This window comes from Falco rusticolus, chromosome 10 (genome assembly GCF_015220075.1).
Source record: "Falco rusticolus isolate bFalRus1 chromosome 10, bFalRus1.pri, whole genome shotgun sequence".
NCBI classification, from domain to species: Eukaryota; Metazoa; Chordata; class Aves; order Falconiformes; family Falconidae; genus Falco; species Falco rusticolus.
The window spans coordinates 26,326,551-26,345,812 of NC_051196.1; the positions used below are offsets into that span (position 1 = coordinate 26,326,551).

General features: G+C 44.9%; 3 protein-coding genes across 4 annotated transcripts; 2 read left to right on the forward strand and 1 right to left on the reverse strand.

Moving 5' to 3' along the window:
* Positions 1-1,715: 1,715 nt before the first annotated feature.
* Positions 1,716-2,856, forward strand: ATP5F1E (ATP synthase F1 subunit epsilon). Its single transcript, XM_037403236.1, has 3 exons — positions 1,716-1,850; positions 2,024-2,150; positions 2,715-2,856. The coding sequence occupies exons 1-2, from the start codon at positions 1,819-1,821 to the stop codon at positions 2,145-2,147; spliced, it is 156 nt and encodes a 51-aa protein (XP_037259133.1). The 5' UTR covers positions 1,716-1,818; the 3' UTR covers positions 2,148-2,150; positions 2,715-2,856.
* Positions 2,857-3,921: 1,065 nt separating this feature from the next.
* Positions 3,922-12,084, reverse strand: TUBB1 (tubulin beta 1 class VI). 2 transcript variants are annotated; one of them, XM_037403232.1, is made up of 4 exons: positions 7,768-8,003; positions 6,337-6,445; positions 6,038-6,148; positions 3,922-5,908 (listed from the first exon to the last, which is right to left on the reverse strand). In XM_037403232.1, exons 1-4 carry the CDS (start codon positions 7,822-7,824, stop codon positions 4,836-4,838), a joined length of 1,350 nt encoding a protein of 449 aa, XP_037259129.1. In that variant the 5' UTR covers positions 7,825-8,003; the 3' UTR covers positions 3,922-4,835. The 2 variants fall into 2 exon arrangements, with proteins under 2 accessions (XP_037259129.1, XP_037259130.1); XM_037403233.1 differs by lacking the exon at positions 7,768-8,003 and adding an exon at positions 11,976-12,084 and having other exon boundaries at positions 4,145-5,908.
* Positions 12,085-12,178: 94 nt separating this feature from the next.
* CTSZ (cathepsin Z) lies at positions 12,179-17,544 on the forward strand. Its single transcript, XM_037403234.1, has 6 exons — positions 12,179-12,358; positions 12,920-13,083; positions 14,797-14,976; positions 15,597-15,747; positions 15,986-16,148; positions 16,630-17,544. Exons 1-6 carry the CDS (start codon positions 12,216-12,218, stop codon positions 16,741-16,743), a joined length of 915 nt encoding a protein of 304 aa, XP_037259131.1. The 5' UTR covers positions 12,179-12,215; the 3' UTR covers positions 16,744-17,544.
* Positions 17,545-19,262: the final 1,718 nt, after the last annotated feature.

The window sequence follows — 19,262 nt, forward strand, 5'->3', positions numbered from 1 at the left end:
AAGAAAGATTGTAATATGGGGATTTTAGAAATGAACCCCAAATTCAATAGAAGCAAAGTTGTTTAGTGGTTATAACAAAAAATAAAATATCATAAATCGTTGGTCCAGATGGAAGGGACTAGTATAATGTAGCATCCTAATGTGACCACTTCCAAAAATGTCATCTCAGCTGGCACTCACTGGAGTCTTCTTCAGCAATCTCAGTAGAGAGATTAAGTAGGCAAATTAAGGACAGGAAATTCTATCTCTCCAGTCTTCCTGTTCGGTGTTCCTACTAATTACACTGACAATTGTCTCTTAACTGTCATATGCTATCACAGAGACAGACTCTGACATACTTGGTGAACAATTGCTCTTTCTGTTCTGATGGATCTATATCTGACATGATGATGTGTGGATTGTTAATTGCAATGGCTCTGAACTAAGTAAGATGTCTAATAAAGCTGAAAATTATTCTGTGCTTTAAAAATGTACTATAAATGAAAACATCACTGCATAGTGATGTGAAATCACTGTGTGATTTCCAGGGATTTACCCTTCAGCAGATACCAAAATTGGCAGGAAGACACAAGGCCCTTGGGCAAAAAGGACCAAAGTCACCAGCATTCCCTCAAGACCTGTACAGCTTCTGGAGCATTCTTAACAGATTTTGTGATGTGGTTTGGTTCTGGAGAGAAAGAACAGAGAGAAGAGTAAACATACTTATGTGCAAGGATTTAATAAAAACCCAAGCCATAATCTCCTTAAGTCCTTAGTCCTAATTATTTAAATGAACATTAGGTTAGGACTGAATTTATTCCTTATCAAACACAATTTTTGCTTATTATATAGGAAAATTGTCTATTTTTCCAACAAGTGTCAAGAGATTATGATAGCTTTTAGTTTGCTATGTATTTTTTTTTTAGTGCACATGATTGAATACAATTTCAGTGGTATGTGTAAATGTTCTTGCATCCAAAGGAATCCCATGCCAAGGCATCATCTGATGGAATGAAACTCCGACTATAGCACAGCTTGGCCACACACAGATTAAAACTCCAAACTGAAGACATATCTATAAAAAATCATTGGCTCCACATGCTTGTGAACCACTTTCTTCTTTAGTCTTATCTAGAAAAAGCCAAGAACTGATGACACTGAGGGGGTAACGATAACTGACTTAGCTGGAAGAAGCCACGCTTTAACCGCTTGCTTGGGCACCTAAATTACAACAGGACTACTTAGGCATGAGTTAATATGTAACTACCCTATGCTATGTAACTAGCCATTAGCATCCTAGAAGAGTCAGGCTCTAATTTCTGTTCTTTAGTGAATTGACGTGTAGTGTGTTCCTGGCAAATTACCGACTGAATCACACAGACACACAAACAGTGCGCTTTTCTGGACCGCCGAGGTAGTTCCCAGCTGGCCCCAGTTGGAGGCGGGGCTGAGACCTTCCTCACCAGAGAAGGCCCCAAACCTTTCCCAAACAGTTTCTACCGGGGGTAACTGGGAGAAACACGTAGCAGCAGCTGCTGCTGCTGCCCGCCCGCCTCCCCGGCCCCTCCGGCCCCTCAAACGGGAAGACCGGAAGCCCCGCCCCTCATCCTGCCCTCTGATTGGTCGCTGCCGGAGGAGAGCGCCCATGACTGGAGGAGATTCTGGGGAGTTGTCATTGGTCAAGCTCCCTGAGGTAACTGGGGTTCTGATTGGCGGAAGGAGCGTTGCTGCTGGGTGACTGGCTAAAACGCAGCGCGGGGGTCTTTCCCCTTCCGGTGGGCGCTGACCTTGCCGGGGAGCGGAGTGACCGGTTCCCCCTGTGTCAGTGGCGGCGCAGCCATGGTGGCCTACTGGCGCCAGGCCGGGCTCAGGTACCCGCCTGTCGGCGGCAGGGCCCCTTGGCGGCTGCCTTTCGGAGGCTGTAAAGGCCGGGGCCGAGCGCCTCGCGGGGAGGGCTGGCGGGGTCGCAGCGGTGGCTCTGGAGCGGGAGAAGAAGCTTCTGGGGCAGGTTTGAGTCTCACCTTCGCTTTCTCCCTGTCTGCAGTTACATCCGGTATTCCCAGATCTGTGCCCAGGTGGTTAGAGCAGCACTGAAGCCTCAGTACAAAGCAGAGGCAGAGAGGGCGGCAATGGCCACTGTGAAAACTGTGAAACCCAAGAAGGAATAAAACGTAAGTAAATGGAGCAGGTTGGCATGCCTTACACTAGCTTGTCCTACGAGGAGTGTTGGCTCCCAGCATGAGTCGGGTTAGTGGCAGGCGTTAACTGCTTGCTTCCTTCTGTGCCGTGTGTGGAAGGTCGGCTCAGACCTTCATGCATGAACAGGCGGGTTGCTGACTGGTGTAGTACAAATACATGCAGGTGTTTCTGCACCCTGATTACATGTGGGACAGGAAAACTGCTTAATCTCCTTAGTTCAGTAGAGTGAGATATTCTATCCATCAAGCCCAGCTTTGAACCATTTGGGATTTGGTCAGAGTTGTTACAGACAAGCGAAACAGCATCATAGGTTTCATGTCTCTTGCTTTACTAAGCCAACAGTCGTTCCGAACTATTGCGTTCCCTACCAGACTTACTTGTGTAAGTGGTATCTACTGTCTGTGAAAGATATATGCTACTGTTCAGAGTAGGGCAGGTTCCATTCCTGATCAGAGATTAAGTAATGTTACCTTTTGTTTGAGGTGTACCTTGTCATACTGTTGACTAGAATAACGGGCATTTTAAATCTCTTGTAGGAACTGATCAGTGGAGCATAACGGCAAACTGCAGAGCTGTAGGCAAGCTCAAGACTCTGCAATGTAATGTCATCGCATTAACTGTAAAACTTGGCTCTGTATGTAAATCAGCATGCTAATAAATGTAATTTCTGTTAAGTAACTGAATGTGTGGGAAGTGGTGTTCCTTTTGAAACAAAGTACTCTGTTTTACAGAGACATTTAGTTTTCACTTGTGTTAAAGAAGATGACTGTTGTTATCCAGTCTGTAGCAACTGATGTTTAAGGCAAACCTCTGCTGGATTTCATGGTGAAGTTTCAGGTACATACATCAGTGAGAGATTTCATTGTGTAATGCTTTTCTGCTTATTTCATTTCAATGTTAATGATTACTTTGGAGAAAAAAATGTTCACTTTTTTTTTACTCATTCAGTTTTCTTTACAAACCATTGTTTTCAAGAGAGAATATAGGTATATAATTTCGATAATTAAAAATATCTCTGTCTGTTCTCTCTGCTGAAAGTGGTAGGCCATTGGCTTTAAAATTCTCTGTCATGATGTTGTTCATCTTCCATTTGTGCTTAGAACAAAATTAACTTGGGGAAAATCAGTTTGATGAGACTTAGGGTTACGACTAAACTGGAAGCAGGGTATTTGCCATGGATGTGCTGCACAGGCTCCAATATCTAAAGGAACACTGAGCAATGAATCGGGAGTTAGAGAGGTGGTGTCGGTGTCCTGTAAGGGGTGGAGAAGGAGGCACAGGAATCCCTGGACTGTACTTGGATCACTCAGCTATCAGTTATCCTTGTTACCATTTTGTCACTTCACCGGGGGTGGAAAGAGACAGGCATTTGCTGGGGAACAGCAGGAATGGAGGGTGATGTTCCCACTGGCTATTGGCTAGGGGGGCAAAGCTGTGCCTTCGGCTGTGTTGGTTTGGGAGAAGGTGTTTGCATGTTCCCGTGCTGTGTGTCTTCACAGCAAGTCTTGATGTCCCACTGCACAGGAAGAAATATAGTGTGCTAGAGAACTGGCTGCAGGTTTGTGTGTGCCTAGACACTGCTGCTGTTGACTCAAACATGAGGCATTACTTTCTTGAGTACAATAAACTCTCTCTTAGAAAAGCATAATAAAAAAAGCTTAGTTTTTTTCATGTAAAGTTAGTCCTTAAAAGAATAAAATACAATTTTTGCCTATCAAATCTTTTAAGTATTACATTATTGTATAGAATGGTATATGATTTTTATTTTAAAGAATATTATAAATACAGTGTTAAGTAGATGGCTGTGAATCTCCAGAAACTTTTTTTTTTCCTGAAATCAAGATGTTTTTGATTTGGTGATTGTCGAACTTAGATTGGTTTGCAGCTAGTTATATCTATCAATTTTGCTGTACTGAATGACAGGAAGAAAATTTACAGTAGTTAGTACATGGGAGGAAAAAGAAAACCACACACACCAAAACTTTAACACAGTGTTGCAACTTTGTATGCTAATATAATGCAATCTATAGTTTGAAATAGAAACAAACCACACAATGATAATGAATACAAGCTCTGCAATAATATAAGCCAGCAATGTGATAGAACTATTTAAGTACTTAAAAAAAAAATAAAATGTGCGGATCTACATCAGCCTGCGGAGTGTGTAATAAAATAGATGTTGCCTTTGTGGGCCTTACAGATACGCCTGTGTTCCTGAAACAGTAACAATTTCACAAATAAAACATGGACTGTGCTTATCCGAGAATAAATACATTTGAGTTGATAGCATATTTTGCTGTTGCTTATGATCCTGATATATATACAGACACACAGGCTGCTTATTACATCCAGTATCTGGTGATAATACTCTAAAAGTGAATACATTTATAAGACAAGCTGTTACAAAACAAGTTGTCTTCATAGTGGCTCTTTTTTTGGGAGAGATTCCATGTCAATGGTTGTTCAGGAGAGAGTAAAGCATAGTTGCCATTAATTTCAAAAGCATTGTATTGTAATATTGGATATGGTTTAGCCAGATGCAGAGAAAAAATTCTTAAGGAAGGTGTTATTTTTGGTATGTAGATGATGGCTACTGCTTTTTCTTTAGAGAGTGTCAACGGGCTTATTCGGAGAATGTTTTGATATTACCATTGTTTTTATGGTGCTTCCTTTTCTGGGCTGGCTTCCACTTCTACCTCCTCATATTCCTCAACATCTGCAGTGGCATCCTGGTACTGCTGGTACTCGGACACAAGGTCATTGGTGTTACCTTCTGCTTCAGAAAACTCCATCTCATCCATACCTTCGCCAGTGTACCAATGGAGAAATGCTTTTCTTCTGAACATAGCTGAGAACTGTTCAGAAACCCTGATGAAGAGCTCCTGAATGGCTGTGTTATTGCCAATAAAGGTAGCTGCCATCTTCAAGCCTCGCGGTGGTATGTCACACACAGCCACTTTGACGTTATTAGGGATCCACTCCACAAAGTAGGAACTATTCTTGGTCTGGACAGCCAGCAACTGCTCATCCACTTCCCTGGTAGACATTCGGCCTCTGAAGATGCACGCCACAGTCAGGTAACGTCCACGACGAGGGTCACAGGCTGCCATCATGTTGCGTGCATCAAACATCTGTTGAGTAAGCTCTGGCACTGAGAGGGCTCTGTACTGTTGGCTGCCTCGAGCTGTCAGTGGAGCAAAGCCTGGCATAAAGAAATGCAGGCGAGGAAAGGGCACCATGTTCACAGCCAGCTTCCGCAGATCGGCATTCAGCTGACCAGGAAAACGGAGTGAGGTTGTGACACCGCTCATCGTCAGGGACACTAAGTGGTTGAGGTCACCATAGGTGGGATTGGTGAGCTTTAAAGTTCTAAAACATATATCGTATAGAGCTTCATTGTCAATGCAAAAGGTTTCATCTGTATTCTCGATTAGTTGATGGATGGAGAGGATGGCATTATACGGCTCTACGACTGTGTCGGATACTTTGGGTGAAGGCACAACACTGAAAGTGTTCATAATCCTGTCAGGATATTCTTCTCGGATTTTGTTGATGAGGAGCGTGCCCATACCTGAGCCTGTACCACCCCCAAGCGAATGGATAAGCTGGAATCCCTGAAGGCAGTCACAGCTCTCACACTCATTCCTGACCACATCCATGACATTTTCAATTAGTTCAGCGCCTTCTGTGTAATGGCCCTTAGCCCAGTTGTTTCCAGCACCTGAATTACCTGTAAACAGAATTAGAGAAAGAACAGCCATAGAGTTAGCACAAGAAGTTTTAAAGGCTACAAAGATATGGGAGTTAAAAGGCTGTTTTAGGACAGTTGACTAGTTTGCTGACAGCATTCTGTACATACCATGAATAAAATTGTCGGGTCGAAAGAGTGGGCCTATTTTGCTAGACCGTACACTGTCCATCGTACCAGGTTCCAGGTCCACCAGGATAGAACGGGGCACAAATTTATGGGCTAGAACAAAAGAAAATTTATTGAACAACTACTGCTAGAAGTCAAAGAGACAGGCTTATAATCTGCTCTGAAAAAATCCAACCCACCTACAGTGATTTGGGGATTATTTTTTTTTAATTACTTATTTTAAACTTCACGTTGGCTCTGCAAATTGCTCTGCCAACACCCTAACAGTGCTGAGCACTTACAGTAAGCCTCATTGAAGTACACGTTAATTCGCTCAAGCTGCAGTGATGCATCCCCACGGTAGTTTCCAGCGATGTCAATCCCATGTTCATCACTTATCACCTCCCAGAACTGAAAAAGGAAAGAGGTTCAATACACTCACAAAGATTATTTTATTTTTTTTTCAGCACCAGCTGTGCTGCACTCATGCCTGGCTGCACATAAAGTGGGAACTGTGCCTGAAGTGGGTGATATTTTGCCACTCACATACTAGAACAGAGTGGGGATCCTCCTCTTCCCCCTCCCCAAATAAGTTAAAGGGAGAAGTTTAGTAGACCTTTTATGCTGCTTAACCATCACTAATAGGTGCAGGGCCTCAGTGTGTTCCCTTTAAAGAAAAATTGGTATTAGTTTAAACTCTGCAGCTACTAGTTGGTATGAGCTTAACGAGAAAGTCAAGGAGGGTTTCTTTCAGACCTGCCATACACAAGTGGGACTGTGGCATGGCAAAGCTGGCTCAGAGAAATTTGTACACGAGCAACGCTTTCCACGAACAGATGTTGGTCATAAATGTCCTATCTCGACATTCATATGGATGTCTTGTACTGGGGCTCTTATCTAGGCAGCAGCCACAGCAGTGTTCATGTAGGCACACCCACCCACTATAATGACCAGGCTATTTTGATTTTAAAGGTCTCCTGGTTTAGCATCCAGCCTCATTCTGAGTGTATAAATATACCATTGCCAGCACGTGCATGGTGCATTGGGGTGTGTGTGTGCATGCTTTTCTACAGGTCATCTTAGATATAAGCGGTTTCCAGGTCAAAGCCAACAGAAAAAAACAAAAACCTTTCAACTATCACAAATTAACCCATATATAGTTACTTTCTTTGACAACTTCCTACTTAACAATAAAAAAAAGATGAACATTACACAGCAAAAAACAATGTGGTTTTTTTTTTCTCCCTAGCACACAGTCAAGAGTGAGCAACTACTCTCTAAGTAACAGCATGCCAGTGTTTGAACTAACGATCCCATATTAATGACTATCATGTGGCAGAGTCACTGCTGTATGGCTGAACTAAAGTACTGGCATCACAACTTTGCTGCCTGGGAGTTACTGACTCCTTTACTTGTCCCAGTATTTTGCAGGCTAGATTACTGCCTATGGGAATATGCGTCCCAGCAGGAATGTTCTGGAGCACTTACAGTCACTGCACCATAGTTATTGCCGATGTTTCATTCTCTGACAGTCTTAACTTTAACCTTTACATGAGGAGCAAGTCTATCTTACGACTTTCTTGTCAAAATACTCATAGTTACTGCTCACATGCCATGTGCCCTACCATTAACAAAGTAATTGTTCCCCCTGGAAGCCCCCATCTGTTGACAATGTTGACCTGCTACCACTGATAACACTTATTACTAAAGACCAATATCGAAAGAGATCTTACCTTAGCGCCAATTTGGTTCCCACACTGGCCAATCTGAAGGTGCACAATTTCACGCATTTTGTGTAGCTTAGACCTGTTGGCGGCTACAAGCTAACGCAGGTTTTCTAGTCGCAGTCCCCAGAACAAGCCCTCTTTCTGCTGCTGTATCAGCTACACCCAGCCCAGTCAGCCCCAAGGGGCCTTTTTATACTAGTGGGACTGTCACTCAGCCAGCAATGGGAGTAGCCAGCTCCTCAGGCTGCTCATCACAGCATTTCCCAAGGAGGCAAAGTGCCTATTCACTGCCTGTGTACAGGGCACAAGAGCACAGGTACATTACTGAGTGGCTTGGAAAATAAAGTTGTCACATGTACCCCCTTACACTGAATTCCAGTTCTCTGTGCAACAAACAGTGCAATTTGTCAATATCTGTGCACACCGTATTTGTGTTTCATTATTTAATATGTAATATATATACAAATATATACATCTATCTAGATACTATAGCCAAAAATGAGTGATCTCCATTTACTAAGTACATGTGCTTCTGCCACGTAATTTAAATTCTAACAGCATGTGAGTCATATGGGACAATATCCATAATAAAAACAGTAACAACTTTTGCGCAGTAGCCTCCTGTAATCACAACATTAAGCGCATTGCCAGGCAAACTTGTACTTCAGCAAGCATCATTCTCAGTGTCTAACTGCACCAAGGAGGGAGCAGCACCAGTAACAAAAAAAATACTTTGTAAAACATAAATGTAACACTGCAGTCCACGTGATACATGTTCCTTAAACATTTAATTAGAATCCATCAATTTCAGTCAATCTAAAATCTGAATCAGCTTGTGACTAACTTGCACAGATGCTCTTCTTTCCTTCTCCCCCTTTCCCCCTTTCCTGTGATTAAGAAATATAGCATTTCTTGTGTTTCTTATTTTCTTACACCTGAGATGTAGTATTTCAGAGCTTGCCAGAATAAAAACTAGAGGCGAAACCCCAGTTCCACTTAAATTAACCACAATGTTCACTGTGTGAAATGTTTCACTGCATTAAAGGAAGCGATGCAGGGCTGAGCAAAACACGACACAGTCATGTTGCCTGCTGATAACAGGACTAGTATCACTGAGCAACAGAAACCCAGAATGGAGTGTATTCTGGAAGTTTATAGTAGTTTTATTACACATCAGATGACTGTGAGTGCTTTGCAAGCGGTCCTTTTAAGGATAGGAAAAAGAACTACAATTCGGAAAGCACCTTAAATTATTTTGTATAAAAAGATGACAGTGGAAGGACTTGACTATTGAAAGCAACTACTTTACCAGTAACCACTCTTTATGGGTTGCCAGAGATAAGGAATCTCTGAGCTTCCATATTGTTCCAGAAGAAAAATCAGCTTATTCCAGACTTCCCTACTACAGATGACTTCCACTTCTTCCACCAGGCAGTGGAGGAACAGACAACTGCCCCTAAGACAAAGTTTAGCACCAGAAGTGCATTGCAGAAGAGTAGCTAGCAAACATTCCATCATCCGCTAGGAGCCATCCTCAGTAAGGAGCAACAAAAGCAAGACTTTAAATTACAGTAGATCAATTTTGTTTCCTTAAAACACAATAGTTTTATCATTTTCTGAAATATAAGTATTCTCTAAACAGTTACATTCCATTGCAATGGCAGTGGATATCGTCTACAATTTCCTAAGACAAAATTCTGGAAAAGTTATTTGAACATTTACTTTGAAAGCAAATTTAATTTTATCCATGCACATTTCATATTTGTTTTCTCCACCTATGCTTAGCTAAAAGTAAGTGCAATTCTGAGCTGTACCTTCAGCTGCTGCATTCTGAAAAGGAGCTGCGTTGACACAATGTGACAGAGAGCTACTGACACTAAATAAAACACTACTTAAAATACAGAATATATGAATCTACAATAGCCACAACTTAAGAAGAGTCTGAAGCCACTAATTCACTGTTGAAAAAATTTGGCAAAATAATTTCAGCAATAAATATACTCACAAAGAGCATTTCACAAGCAAAGCAAAGAAAAGAAAAGGGAAGTGAAAGAAATATGCAATCTCTTAACATCACTGGGTTTTCTCTTGCTAAAAATAGCTCCCTGGAATCGTGCACCTCCTCTGATGGACTTCCTTACAGAGTTTTAAAAATTACGGCAGACGACAAGAAGTACCTGGGTGCTTTGTGAAGTGGAAGTGGGTTTGTGCCACTTTTCCCTCTCCTCCCCAATTGCATTTCTGTGAACTCCTGAATCTGTCTTTACACCAAACCTGGCACGTGAAAAGCCTGCTGCTCTGCAGATTTTGTTTGCAGGCCGGTCACTGCACAGCTCCGAGAAGCCTCCAGCCTGTTAGCCGCCCGGGCGCGCTTCCCAGGCGCGGCCATCGAACATGTGCTGCTGCAGATTAGCGGTGCGCGCATCGCAGGGAGCGAGCTGATGCTGGTGGAAGGGTTGGCCTCGAAGGACTCTTGGTGCTGTGGAGATTAGGAGCAGTCTGGCACTGGGCACAGCTACTACCAGCCTGTCCCGCAGCGCCTATCATCAGGCCGCCCACTGCTTCCACTGCCTTCAGAGACAGCCTTAGACACAAAAGCCCTGGCGATGGGCATAAGCTAAGACTGCAAAGAAGCCAGGGTGTTTTTTTGGTTACTGGGGGTTTTTTTGGTTCTGTTTGTATCGGTTATTTTTATTTTAATGTCACCACAATACCCACTAGCAACTATGCAAGTGCAGGGAGGCATTTCAGGATACATTTTTTAATATGGTTTGCTTGGGAGAAGCTAGCTTTTCACAGGAGCAGAGAAGACTGTTGAGAAGAAAGCCTATGCAATTTGAGAAAAGCCTGGCTACAGGCCACCAGATAATTTTAAAGAAATCTGTGAATGTCTACCAGATGACCTGATGCTATTCTCAACTAATCTGGGCTAGCTACGTCATGCTTAGGAACACTACCAACACCCGTTGGATTCAACAGGCAATAAAGACTACCTACTTCACACTTTCATTCCAGTTAGTAAGAAAAACTATTCCAAGCCTGCCTTCCTCTGGCAGGTGGTCCAAAGGGAATAAGGCAGGACTGCCCACTGTAAATTATTATCAGTGTCATGAGCCCACATGTTTAAACAGATAGGGTTTGGCGCAACCGGAGTGGACAACAGGGAAGTTTGTTACCTTGCCCACACTGCAGAGCTGTGAATCGGCAAAAAACCGGGGCTTGCAGCATGTGAATTCATCTGCAGGTTAGTGCCCTGACTCGGGCGCTACTGCCACAACCCAGTTACTGTTGATTTTGGATCATCTGATGAATTGTGAAGAAGGTCACCTGCCCCGCAGCCAGGCTCAGGGCTTGCTCTGCTGTTCCTTTGGCTGCGCTGGTTCTCAGTGCCTCAGTTTCTCTGTTCATAACGTGGAGCTAATACACCTCATGCCTTTTATAAGCAGTGCTGAGAGCTATGGAAGAAAAGCTGTGGGGGAAGAACCAGCTGTGTTTTACTAAACCGGTTTAACAGACATGAAAACCCTAGCCAACATATGGAAAAAGACTGGTAGTTTGCTCTCACAGACGCTTCAGCCTTCTGCAGGAAAAATAGAAAACTATTTTTACTACTGATTCAATCTTGCGGCAGATAATGAAGAATCTTCAAATGTCCTGAACCCTAAAAAACAGCCTAAAAAATGGGCACAGGCCTGTGTCCCTTTGAAAATTGTAGCATAAAAGGGCTTGAGAAATTTGGAACTTGGAACTAGCAAAAAAAACCAAGGAAAGGCCAGAGCAGTCTATGGGCACACAGGGCACAGCACGGTTGTACCAGGGCAGAGGACAGCCCTCCTCACTGGCCCCCTGCAGACAGCAGCTGCTGCATGGAACCGTCACAGCATTTGAACAGTTTTTGGGGGACTTTGGGGGTTGGTTTGTTTGGGTTTTTTTTGTTTGGTTGAGGGTTTTTTGGTTGCTTTTGGTTTGGGTGGGGTTTTTTGCTTGGATTTGTTTGTTTGTTTGTTTGTTTTCTTTTGTCAGGAGGTTTGTGAGCCCCGAGTTGCCTCATTGTGACCGTGTGAGCCGGCGGAGCCCTCAGGCACCCGCGGGACTCCCCGCTGCAGCTCCCGCGGCCCCGGGGCAAGGGGGGCCGGCGCAGCCATTCAGGGTCTCTCGCTGCGTGTGTTCCTCATCCCCAATAAAGTACTTACCTGCCGTTAGGAAGGACTTACCGAGGTACACGCTGTACTTGGGGTTACCGGGTCCGGCTGCCATCAGACGCACGCTCACGAACACGAAATGCGGACCCGGGCAGGCCGCGCCCCCCGCCTGCCGCAGGTGAGCAGCCCGGGCCGGGCCGTGTGGGGCCGCTCCGCCCCCGGCCCGCGGCCGCCCGCCCCCGCAGGGCCGCCCCGCCGCCCTTTAAATGCGGGGCCCGGTGCCGCGCTGTGGGGGGAGGTGCTGCCGCCAGCATGGCCGGGCTGCCCCGCCTGGCCTCGCTGGCCTTCCTGCTGCTCGGCGGCTGCCTCGGCCCCTGCCCGCCCGCCCGCGCCGGCCTCCACTTCAGGGAGGGGCAGCGCTGCTACCGGCCGGCGCGCAAGGCCGCCGCGCTGAGGTGAGCCGAGCCGAGCGCCCCGGCGCTGCCGGACCCCCCGGGCGGCGCGGCGCCGGGGAGCGCGGGGGCGGCCGTGGGAGAGGCTCCCTGGGGAGGAGGCTCCGCGGGGCAGCCCGGCCCCGCTGCTGGGGGGTGGGCATCGCCCTGGGGCAGCCGCGTCCCTCTGCGGGCGGGCGCAGGGATCTCCCCGGGGCGGCCCTGGCCCCAGCTGCTGGGGAGGGGGCGGGGGGGCGGCCGCGCTGCTGGGGGGGCAGTGGGTACCCATCTCCCCGGGGCAGCCCTGGCCCCGCTGCTGGGGAGGGGGCGTGGGCGGGCAGCCCCGGTCCCGCCGGTGGGAGGGAGGCAGGGATCCCCCCGGGGCAGCCGCGGCCCCGCTGCTGGGGGTGGGGGCGGGGGGGTCCCCCCGGCCGCCGGGCGGCCTCGTGACGGCGCGGGCGGTGGCCGGTCACGCTGCCCGCGGTCACGTGTCCGCGCCGCCGAGCCCCGCGGTGGGTGGGTTCCCGCTCCCCGCGTGCCGGCGGGGGGGGCGGGGCACCAGCCGCTGCTCCCGCCCCCTGGCAGGACCTACCCCCGCCCGCACGAGTACCTGGACGTGGCTGCGCTGCCCCGGAGCTGGGACTGGAGGAACGTGAACGGCGTCAACTACGCCAGCGCCACGCGGAACCAGCACATCCCGCAGTACTGCGGCTCCTGCTGGGCCCACGGCAGCACCAGCGCCCTGGCAGGTACGGGGGGCTGGCGGCGGGCCCTGCGCAGGGCGGGTCCTCGGCCCATAGCATCGCTGGTCTGAGGAAGAGGTGCCAAAGTACTGCAGTGACTAACGCAGCAAAAGCAGAGGTGGAGACGTCTGTGATAGAGCAGGAACGGCGCGAGCTGCCAGGCTGAAGGCAGGGAGGCTTGGCTGCAGCAGGGAAGGCGATCAGAGCGAGGCTGTCCCCTCAGCATGGCATGAGGAGGGAACACTGGTGCGGTTGAACAGCACTTTGCAGGAGCAATGCGTTCCCAGCTCCGGTCAAACCGCTGCTTAGGGCCTGCAGTAAGAACTGGGTTTTCCACCCCTCTTGGAGCTGCGGTGACGGTAGCAGCAGATGCAAAGGCAGTTACCGTATCGCCTTCCCTTCTGCGGTACCTCGGCCGGCTGCACTGCATCTCCTGCAGCGATGCCTGGGTGTGAGGAAACAAAAGGAGTTGCCTCTGGTGGGAAAAGCCCGCAGGGTGCCGGTTTCAAGAGCCCTGTGACAGAGGTGAACTGACTACCATGCACAGAGACAGATAACTTTCTATCAGCCTTTTTCTTGGGAAGGGGGTGGGAGGAGGGTTCAGTCAGAAATATTTTCTCCAGAGAATATGTTATCATTTCCATCTGACAGTAATGTGCTGCAGTACTGTTTGCATAGGGAGGCTGTAAGAGGATTAACTGTGAAGGAGAAATAGAGGAAACTGTAGAAATGGGAAGACAACGCAGCTGTGAGCAGACAGCAGGAATCATGAAGGATCTGTTCTGAAGCAGTACAAGAACAGACACATACATGAAACCTGCCACAATGTAGTGAAGTACTAGGATAAATAAATACAGCAACTTCTTAATTACATTGGTTAAAACTGTCTATATAAGGGTATGCCAATATCTGCATTTTTGTAAGTATAAAAGATTGATTTTAAAAAATCCAGATATTTTTTAACTGCTGTGAAAACTTAAAGCATTAATTTCTTCTCTTGTTGCTGGAAGACTAGGCTGGGAAAATACCTCCCAGTTATGTCAAGTATAGTTGAATGCTGTTACTACTAATGGGATTAAAAGTACTACGGTGGCATCAGTTAAGACTGTGCACTGTGAGAAGCAGTTTATAAATACTCATCAGGAAGCTTTTCTGCCAAGTAAGCTCATTGTTTCTGACAAAATAAGGCAGCAGGGTGGCAATGCCTGTCTGAGATGACTGGGTAACAGTGAGGAGGTACTCCTGAAAGCTTTTCCTTGCTTTAAGTTTGTGAAGACCATGTCTCAGAGCCAGAGACCTGGGCTTGTAACTCTCTGCATGGGTTTATGCATAAATCTTTGCTCCTGTAAAAGAGGCTAGTGAGAGGTGGGTTTACGATGTGTGTTTGAAAACTCTTTGCCATCAAAGCCAGGAAACCGTTCTGGAAGTTTTCAGAAGCTGTGACTCAAAAGAGGTCTAGGGCACTTCAAGGCTTTAAACAGATCTTACTCATCTGCGTATTTCTGCTGAGTTTTTAATGGAAAAAACTTACAATGGAAACCCACAATAATAGCTGTGCCTGCCTGTTTGAGCTGGGTCACGTTATGTGCCTTGCTGCTGACAGTAGAGGCTTTTCCAACCACCAGTACTGTTGCTTGCGCACAGTTCCAAGCTCAATGAAGGAAACACACTGTAGCCACCCACATACTCCATTAACAAAACTATTTCTTATCCTTACAGATAGAATCAACATAAAGAGAAAAGGTGCATGGCCTTCTGCCTACCTCTCTGTTCAGAATGTGATTGATTGTGCTGACGCAGGATCCTGTGAAGGTGGAGACCACTCAGGTGTTTGGAAGTACGCCCATGACCATGGCATTCCAGATGAGACCTGCAACAACTACCAAGCTAAGGATCAAAGTATGATGCCTATTTGCTTTGCTGTAAGGCTGATTCATCCCGGGTTTAGCAGATCCTAATATATATGAAAAAGATAGTTTCCTGGGTTTTCAGTGTACTGGTTCCTGCCTTTCAGTGTAGTACCTGCCATTTAACTGACAGAACAGGTTTTTCTTTACAGGCTTGCACGTGTCTCTCTTTACTCTAGCCAGACAGCATAGCATTAAATCATGCCCAGACAAGTTTGCACAACTTAATCTCTTAAGTCTGTGATATACAATCTCTAATGTACTGAAATATGTACAAGTGTCACCTCAAGCTAAACAAAGGAGAAGTGTAGCCTTTGTCTGGTCATGTATGCCTGGAATAGTTCCTCTATTTATAGAGAAGTGCATCTGAAACATTTCCTCATCAAAGCACTTATGCCTATGAAGTAAAGAATAATTAATGATTTTAGGGACTTTAGGTATGGTTTCCAGAAAGGTTTCCATACCATTTAGTTCACCAGAGAGAGTATGTATTGGTAATTACTCTTTGTTATTAATATCTGCCTCAAATAAGGAAAAAAAAGCTTAGTGTCATATCATTAATTCACTTGAAAAGTATTCTCTTGCAGTGATAATGTCACTTTTGTTTTGTAGAGTGTAAAAAGTTTAACCAGTGTGGAACTTGTGTCACTTTTGGAGAATGCCACGTGATAAAAAACTACACTCTCTGGAAAGTTGCAGACTATGGGTCAGTCAGTGGAAGAGAAAAAATGATGGCAGAAATCTATGCTAATGGACCAATTAGGTAAAAAAAAAAAATCTTGAATGGTAAAAAGAAAATGTTTACTAGTAATATGGGGATTGAAGTACTTGAAACTCAGTCTTAATGCCTGAAGTGTACTTCTCCACTCTAGCATGCATTGGCTGCTCTGCACTAATATGCCGACTTCAGCTTGTTTGTAGATAAATGCAAGAAAACCAATTGATTTTTAGCCCTGCTCTGATCCCCTTGTATAAAAAAGGCTTTCTCCATTTTATTACAGCTGTGGCATAATGGCTACTGAAAAGTTGGATGCTTACGCTGGAGGACTTTATACAGAGTACAACCCCTCACCTGAAGTGAATCACATTGTATCTGTGGCTGGCTGGGGTGTAGAAAATGGAACGGAATACTGGATTGTTCGTAACTCATGGGGTGAACCCTGGGTAAGGAAACATGGGAACAAGCACATTTGCACAATAACTTTAAAGGAAAGAAAATGGGGTTTTTCACTTGCAAACAGGAAGCTGCAAAGCTAGCCTGTGGATAGGAAAAGTAAACATTTCTTTAGCAACTAAAAAAATGCAACCTAATTAATCTAAGACAAGGATATTCAGTCAAAGTTACTTGAGTAATGTCAACTCAATCCCAAATGCTACCCTTTCATGGACTGGCAGCTAGCTCCTGTTACAGGCAACTATAAATTATTGTTAGTTGTAGGAAAAAATGAAGTCACATACCCAGAACAGATAGGTGGATGTAAATCCACCAAAGCAGGTTGCCCTTGGAACCCAGTGTTACACTTCATCTTGACTGAATTCCTACATTCACTTAAAGCATCCATATTTGGAAGACAGAACCAACTCAACAGCATGCATTTTCTATAGTTATGTTTTCTAATATACAATGCAAATTCATTCTTTACAGGGTGAAAGAGGCTGGCTGAGAATTGTGACGAGTGCATATAAAGGTGGAAGAGGAGCAGAGTACAATCTTGCTATTGAAGAGGACTGTGCATATGGAGATGCAGTACTTCCTTGATGCTGTATGGTACATCTTTCAGTTTAGGAACTACTTTGTTTGGAAGCCTCCCAGCACAACCTTTTTCTGTTTAAAGAATAGTAGTCTAAATTACAGTTCAAGACTGTCAGGCAGTTTTGCAAAATTAGCCTGGACAGCAACACACAAGGTCTTCAAAGTATAAATACAGAGCTGCCTTTAGATAATTATTTACAATTTAAAGTAATTTACCCATGAAAAAGCTGTCTGCCTTGATGCACAGTATTTAAACTGTATTGACTTAATCACAGAAACTGTATATGCAAACCTATTTTTTAAAAATAAATTATGCAGACATACTGGGAAGGAAAAAGTATACTCAATATTTGGGTCTTGAGCCTGTATTAAATTCTCTGACAGTATTGAGGAAATAGTCTGGACATGATATATTAAAAAACTAAATCCTCTTGTTTCCTTGGCCTCCTGGTTAAACGTTGTCGGAAGCCTCATAATGTAGTTCCTTTTATCCAACCACAATGATGTATCAGGAATTACTTTTATCAAACCAACCAAAATGATGTATCAGGAATTACTTTGATCAAAAGACCGAGTACGTCTAGGTTATTTAATTAGTCTTGTATTTGTTCAAATTCCTTTCTTTAATATGTAATTGGCTGTGCTATTTTTCTTCTTGAGGCAAAGTATAAATTGCCACAACTTAGGTCTCCACTAATTTGAAGAAAGGTAGAAAATTCTCTTCCTTAGTAACTGGCTCAGTTTTAAGTGGCAAATGTTACTAAATGGCACTGTTAATTGCACTTAATAAACAGACTTTTTATCTTATGTGACTATGTATATTAGAAGAGCATATTAATACATGTCTTCTATTTGCTGCCCCACAGCAGCCCTCAGTGTGGTGCTTTCTGTTGGTACCTGGAAAGGTGCTGGTAACACACCTCTGTTTCAGCTACTGCTGAGCAGCGCTCGCCCAGCACCCAGCCTGGCTGCACCATTCCCCCTCACCAGTAGGCTGGAGGGGGGGGGAGGGCAGGATCGTGGGAGGAGACAGAGCCACCTGACCTAAACTGATACTCCATACTATGAGACATTATCTGCTCAGATATAAAAGCTAAGAGAAACAGGGGGCAGTCCCAATTTTTTGTATGCTGATGTTTGTCTTCTGGAGCAGGAAGTGGCCAAACATCATCAGCTACTGGGAGCAGAGAATAACATCTTTTGTTTTCCTTTGCTTCCATAATCTTTGCTATTGCTTCATTAAACTACCCTTATCCACAACTTTTTTTTTCCATCTTATTTTCTCTCTCCATTCCATTCTGCTGAGGGGAGGGATGGAGCAGCTTGGCAGGCACCTGCTGTCCAGCCTAGCTCAACCCACCACACTGTTGTGCCAAGCCAGCAGTTTCTCATGGTAGACCAGCTACCCAAAGCTTACCTGGCCTGGTACTGCTTTTACTGGACACTTGTGGAAGGGTGGGTTAACAACACAGTCTATGCAGCAACTATCATAGTTCAAACAGCAATCTGAGATAAATTAATTACACTACCTTTACCCACACTGGAGATTAAAATGCAAGCTACAAGGAAGCATCTAATGTCAACATGCAAGAGAAGAGGCATTCAGATGCTGCAGAACAGCACTTTTAAATGTCCATCTCCACAAACTACCATAAATCACATCAACTTGTGAATTATGCCTCACTCAAACCTGTAAGTTAAAGCTTTTTAGTGGTGCAGAGGAGGAAAAAAAAATTTCCAGAAACTCTTTATTTGCTACCTTATTTGCACAGTTTCTGCAACTTGGTTTTACAAGCTTGCTCCTAAATAAGAAAGTAAGTTTGGCAGAATGGTGAAGACCCACAACAGTGTAAGACTGCCAGTGTCTACAGTGAAGTAGAGGTGGATTCTGATCATTTAGGTTTCAAACAGCACAGCTTTTCCTATTGTGATAACATGTTTTAGACCTCAGGTTAGGCCATATTCCAGTGGGCTAGGAGACTTTTCTGGTTGATACAGGCTTCCTACATACAAGAATCATACTCTAATCATTAGGTGTTTGTATCTCTCTCACCCACCATTCACCTCTTAAGCACAGAAGACACATTTAAATCTAGGCAAAAGACAGAATTCCATCTGCCTCCTTGGCTCTGCTTTACCACAGCAAAATGACTCTGTAGCGCCAATAAGGATTAATTCTGCCAAGCTGCAGTGCCTGCTCTAACTGAAGGTTCCAGGGAGACAAGAACATGGTAGTATGACTGTACCAATCACAGCATCATGAAATTTTTAACTAGTTAAAAACCATCTACGTGGGTAAGTGCAGAAGAACGTTAAGTGGTTAGAGGAAGCAATACCAAGCTTGAATACAGAGGAAAGCAAAAGTATACCTTGTTTAAATTGCTGGCAAATTTGCAATAGGGACAGGAACAATGCTCTTGATTATCAATAAAAGATGATGCAGGGTTATGTCTCAAAATAAAACTCTATAGAGCAAAATGTTTCTGCAGTTAATTCCACAAAGAAAGGAGGTCAGGAGCTACAGA